At 64.8% G+C, this 6,203-nt stretch overlaps 1 protein-coding gene across 1 annotated transcript in view; it reads left to right on the top strand.

Annotated features, from left to right (window-relative positions):
- Positions 1-3,224: 3,224 nt before the first annotated feature.
- The window catches only part of ARHGAP44 (Rho GTPase activating protein 44), a 28,441-nt gene continuing 25,462 nt past the window's right edge, over positions 3,225-6,203 (top strand). The window contains exon 1 of the mRNA XM_062010881.1: positions 3,225-3,291. Coding sequence (XP_061866865.1) covers positions 3,239-3,291 — 53 coding nt within the window. The 5' untranslated portion in view covers positions 3,225-3,238. The remainder of the gene's footprint in view (positions 3,292-6,203) is intronic.

The raw sequence follows: 6,203 nt of genomic DNA, 5'->3' as shown, positions 1-6,203 counted from the left end.
ATAAACTGTCCCCTTTTGCCATCCCACAGTAACAGTGCAACTAAGAGTTGAAAAGCAGTGAGAAGCGCTGAGCCTGCAGCAGGTGGTGCCAGGGGAGATGCCAGGATCCCTGACTGCAAAGTGTCCCTGAATGCCAAGACAGGCTGTGCCCTGTGTGTAGCACAGCAGGGTAAAGGCAACCCTGGGTGCAGCCCCCTACTCCTGTGGGCACCATCAGAGGCTTTAAGCTGCTGAAGAAGTACTCAGGGATGGCTGGGCAGAGCTGGAGCTGCTGCTGGGGCTGCTCCTGCTGTGCCCCAGCCTGGTCAGGGACCTCAGCTGCCTTCCCCTCTGTCACAGCCTGCAGCACCCAATCTCAGCCCTCCTGGTAAAACAGCTAAGCTTAGTGGCAGATGCTTGTGGGAGCTCTGGAGCCTCCTCCTCACTGCTGGTGTCAGGGCATCCCAGCACAGACCCTCCTTTAACACTCCCCACCCATGAGCCCAGGAATGGGGATATTCCCCTGGTAGTTCAGCACTGGGGGGTCTCTGCATGACCTGCCCAGTCACAGGGATTGACAGACCCAAACCTCATCCCTAGGGTGCCACAAACTCCCCTGGTCTTGGACAGGCTGGGCTGGGGGAGGCTGGGCTGGGCTGGCACCTCTGGGGCAGCCCTGCAGCAGGTGAGTGCAGGAGCTGTGTTGTAGGGCTGGGGAAGCAGGTGGCACAAAGCAGGGCTGGGGCTGGGGTCAAGCCCAGGGCAGTGGTGGGCAGTGTCCTTCCCAGCCACATTACTCCCCCTTTGTCACCTCCTGGAAGTCCAGGGAGGCTCAGTCACTCCATGTGCCCATCATGGCTCCTCAGGGCTTTACATCAGCCAAGTGCACCCTCATTCTTCCCTAAACAGCTGATGTGGTGGGCCTTGTGTCTTAGACCCCCAGCAGGACCCAGAAGCTTCCTCAGCTCCTTCCTCAGGACCATTATTCTTACAGATCATGAGAAAACCAAACCATCCTGGCACTGTCCTCAGGTGGCACTGAGCAGAGGGCGGGGAGAGGGCCAAGTGCTACCCCCTCCTGCCCTGGGCAGCTTTTGCTCTCTGAGAGCACAACATTCTTGGCTTTTTTCATTAAGTGAGCATCGATTTGGGTTTTTTTCCCCTGGGTTTTCAGATGGAGCATGGATGGGGCTTGATCTATGGGGCTTTTCTGTAGGAATTGCACCTCAGGTGCCCAGCAGCCCCAGCACTCCTCCATGTGCCTGCCCTCTGCATATCGTGGCTTTGGGGGGGGAGGGGTGTTTCCTTCTTTTTAACCAAAATAGCAGCTGCAGCATCCCATTGTCTTATTTTAGGGGACAATTCACAGCACACCGCGAAGCTCATGGGAAGTGCTGACTGCCAGCAAACACCGCGGGGCTGCCAGGGAGCAGATGCCCCACGGGCATCCCTGCCCCACGGACATCCCTGCCCCACGGACACCCCTGTCCCACGGGCATCCCTGCCCCACGGACATCCCTGTCCCACGGACACCCATGTCCCACGGGCACCCCTGTCCCACGGGTATCCCTGCCCCACGGACACCCCTGTCCCATGGACACCCATGTCCCACGGACACCTCTGTCCCACGGGCATCCCTGTCCCACTGACACCCCTGTCCCACGGACACCCCTGTCCCACGGACACTCCTGCCCCACGGGCATCCCTGTCCCACTGACACCCCTGTCCCACGGACACCCCTGTCCCATGGACACCTCTGTCCCATGGGCATCCCTGTCCCACGGGCACCCCTGTCCCACGGACACCCCTGTCCCAAGGACATCCCTGCCCCAAGGGCATCCCTGTCCCACGGACACCCCTGTCCCACGGACACCCCTGTCCCACGGGCATCCCTGTCCCACTGACACCCCTGTCCCACGGGCATCCCTGCCCCACGGGCACCCCTGTCCCACGGGCATCCCTGTCCCACGGGCATCCCTGCCCCACGGACACCCCTGCCCCACTGACACCCCTGCCCCACGGGCATCCCTGTCCCACTGACACCCCTGTCCCACGGGCATCCCTGCCCCACGGGCACCCCTGTCCCACGGGCATCCCTGTCCCACGGGCACCCCTGTCCCACTGACACCCCTGTCCCATGGGCATCCCTGTCCCACGGGCACCCCTGTCCCACGGACACCCCTGTCCCACTGACACCCCTGTCCCACGGGCATCCCTGCCCCACGGGCACCCCTGTCCCACGGGCATCCCTGCCCCACGGACACCCCTGCCCCACGGACACCCCTGTCCCACGGGCACCACTGTCACACCGACATCCCTGTCCCACGGGCACCCCTGTCCCACGGGCATCCCTACCCCACGGGCACCCATGTCCCACGGACACCCCTGTCCCAGGGACATCCCTGTCCCACGGACACGCCTGTCCCACGGACACCCCTGTCCCACGGGCATCCCTGCCCTGTCCCGCCGGTACCGACTCCGGCCGCGCTGCCCGGGGCTGCGAGCGGGCTCCTGCCGGGCTCATCCGGCGCGGCACAGGGGTGCGCAGCAACGAGATGCTGTTGGAACCTGACACGGCTCCGAGCGCCTCAAACCCCCGGGGCGCCGGAAAGCAGAGAGGGGAGGTGTCTGGGGGGATGTCAGGGCATGCCAGGGGGTGCTGGAGGGATGCTGGGGGCTTGCCCGGTGGATGATGGAGGGGTCCGGGGAGGGATGCCAGGGGGTGCCAAGTGACGCCAGGGGATACTGAGGGGTTACTGGGGCCGTGCCGAGGCGATGTCGGGGGGATGCCGAGGGATGCCAGGGGATGCCGGAGGGATGCTGAGGCCGTGTCAGGGATGCCAAGGGATGCCAGGTGGCACCGGGGCGTGCCAGAGGGATGCCGAGGAGCGCCGGGACCACGCCGAGGGATGCTGAGGGATGCCGGGGAAGGCCGGAGAAGATACCCGGCGCCGGGCCCGCTCCAAGCTCCCCCTGCCCGGCGGGCGGCCTCGGACTACATTTCCCATGGCCGCCGCGGCCGGGGGCGGTGCGGGGCGGCGCGGGGCGGCGCGGAGCGGGGCGGGGGGCGCGGAGCGCGGCGGGGCCCCGCGCAGGCGGAGGCGCGGAGCCGCGCAAGGGCGGCGGGCCCGGCTCGGCCCGGCTCGGCTCGGCTCGGCGCGTCCCGGGAGGGGCTGCGGGAGGGGCGGCCCGGGCCACCGGCACCCCCGGCCCCCGCTGCCCGCCCGCCCTTCCCGGGGGCGACCGCGCCGCCGCCACCATGAAGAAGCAATTCAACCGCATGCGCCAGCTCGCCAACCAGACCGTGGGCAGGTAGGGATGGGCACGGGCCCTGCCCGCCCCCAGCACCATCCAGCACCTTCTCAGCATCCTGCCCGCCCCGCAGCCCCGATCCTGCATCCTGCCCCCCAGCCTGCCCCACCGCCCCAGCCCACTCCCTGCCTGCCCCACACCGTGTGGGCTCGCTTGCCTGAGCCCTGCTTGCCCCACTACCCCAATCCCACACCTTGCCCGTGCCCTGCCTATTCCCTGCCACCCCACTGCCCCCGACGGCTCCCTGCTCCCCTACCTGCCCCACTGCTCCTGATCCTATACCTTGCCTGCACCCTGCTTGCCCCACTGCCGCTGCCCCCTGCCATCCCCTGCCCACTACGTGGCTGCTTCCCACTAGTCCGTCTGCTCCTTCCTCCTGCCCCTGCCCGTGCCCACATGCTGCCCACCCTGCTGCCTCTGCTCCCCAGCTCGCCACCTGCCTGCCCCACTGCCTGTGCTCCCAGGCCCCCTCCTCCCTGTGTGCCCCTGCCCCACTGCCTTCACCCTGCCTGCTCCATGCCTTCACCCTGCCCACTCCCTGCCCCACTGCCCACTGCCCACACCTCCCTCCCATCGCTTCCCATCCCCACCTGTACCTGCCCCTTAACCCCTGCCTGCCCCCTGCCCTCACTCTGCCCCACTGCCCCTGCCAGTTCCTCATGCCCCAGGGCTGGGACACGCAGACACCCGCTCTCCAGGCTCTCCAGCCCTGATGCTGTGCCTGATACTGTGGGATGCCCCACGGACTTGCTCCCCCCAGCACCCAGGGGTGGCCCAGGCTAGCTGTGGGGCAGGGGCAGGCAGGGTGCAGAGGGGCACATGGGGTTGCAGGGATGCAGTCGAGGCACAGGCAGGCCCAGGGCTTGGTGGTGGCTGTTGTGTAATTCCTGGAGATTTTGCAGTTGGGGGGGGGGGGTGGGAGGGGATTTATTTCTTTCCTCTTCCCAGTGCTGCTCTGGGGCACTGGCACGGGCATGGCTGTGACATCGGGCTCAGCATCCCCTCCTGGAGCTGAGGCCTTGGCCTTCCCTTGGCATCCCCCATGGCCCCCTCGCTGTGTGTCCTGGGAGGATGGGGGTCACTCCCTGGCTCTGGGCCCTCTGCCAGCGTGGGGATGGTCGGTGGCTTCAGCCCAGGGGATGTGTGGACCAGGACAGAGGCTGAGGTGGCTGCAGGGCCTGGCCTGGGGCTGTGGTGGCAATGGGAGCATGGAGTGGGGATGTGGTGTGGGAACATGATGAGGGATCAGGGTGAGGGAGCCCAGAGAGGGAACATGGAGCAGGAGCACAGGGCAGCAACATAGAGCAGGAAAGCAGTGTGGGAATCTGCTGAGGGACTGTGGTGCAGGTGCACTGAACAGGATCATGGTGTGGGGATGCTGTGGGACTGGGAGTGGGCTGCAGGGATGTGGTGTGGGATCACTGAACAGGATCATGGTGTGGGGATGCTGTGGGACTGGGAGTGGGCTGCAGGGATGTGGTGTGGGATCACTGAACAGGATCATGGTGTGGGGATGCTGTGGGACTGGGAGTGGGCTGCAGGGATGTGGTGTGGGATCACTGAACAGGATCATGGTGTGGGGATGCTGTGGGACTGGGAGTGGGCTGCAGGGATGTGGTGTGGGATCACTGAACAGGATCATGGTGTGGGGATGCTGTGGGACTGGGAGTGGGCTGCAGGGATGTGGTGTGGGATCACTGAACAGGATCATGGTGTGGGGATGCTGTGGGACTGGGAGTGGGCTGCAGGGATGTGGTGTGGGATCACTGAACAGGATCATGGTGTGGGGATGCTGTGGGACTGGGAGTGGGCTGCAGGGATGTGGTGTGGGATCACTGAACAGGATCATGGTGTGGGGATGCTGTGGGACTGGGAGTGGGCTGCAGGGATGTGGTGTGGGATCACTGAGCAGGATCATGGTGTGGGGATGCTGTGGGACTGGGAGTGGGCTGCAGGGATGTGGTGTGGGATCACTGAGCAGGATCATGGTGTGGGGATGCTGTGGGACTGGGAGTGGGCTGCAGGGATGTGGTGTGGGATCACTGAACAGGATCATGGTGTGGGGATGCTGTGGGACTGGGAGTGGGCTGCAGGGATGTGGTGTGGGATCACTGAGCAGGATCATGGTGTGGGGATGCTGTGGGACTGGGAGTGGGCTGCAGGGATGTGGTGTGGGATCACTGAGCAGGATCATGGTGTGGGGATGCTGTGGGACTGGGAGTGGGCTGCAGGGATGTGGTGTGGGATCATTGAGCAGGATCATGGTGTGGGGATGCTGTGGGACTGGGAGTGGGCTGCAGGGATGTGGTGTGGGATCACTGAACAGGATCATGGTGTGGGGATGCTGTGGGACTGGGAGTGGGCTGCAGGGATGTGGTGTGGGATCACTGAACAGGATCATGGTGTGGGGATGCTGTGGGACTGGGAGTGGGCTGCAGGGATGTGGTGTGGGATCACTGAACAGGATCATGGTGTGGGGATGCTGTGGGACTGGGAGTGGGCTGCAGGGATGTGGTGTGGGATCACTGAACAGGATCATGGTGTGGGGATGCTGTGGGACTGGGAGTGGGCTGCAGGGATGTGGTGTGGGATCACTGAACAGGATCATGGTGTGGGGATGCTGTGGGACTGGGAGTGGGCTGCAGGGATGTGGTGTGGGATCATTGAGCAGGATCATGGTGTGGGGATGCTGTGGGACTGGGAGTGGGCTGCAGGGATGTGGTGTGGGATCACTGAACAGGATCATGGTGTGGGGATGCTGTGGGACTGGGAGTGGGCTGCAGGGATGTGATGTGGGATCACTGAGCAGGATCATGGTGTGGGAATGCTGTGGGACTGGGAGTGGGCTGCAGGGATGTGGTGTGGGATCACTGAACAGGATCATGGTGTGGGGATGCTGTGGGACTGGGAGT

This window comes from Colius striatus, chromosome 18 (genome assembly GCF_028858725.1).
Source record: "Colius striatus isolate bColStr4 chromosome 18, bColStr4.1.hap1, whole genome shotgun sequence".
NCBI lineage: Eukaryota > Metazoa > Chordata > Aves > Coliiformes > Coliidae > Colius > Colius striatus.
Note: the sequence above shows the minus strand (reverse complement) of the source record. Positions and strands in the feature narration are given on the sequence as shown.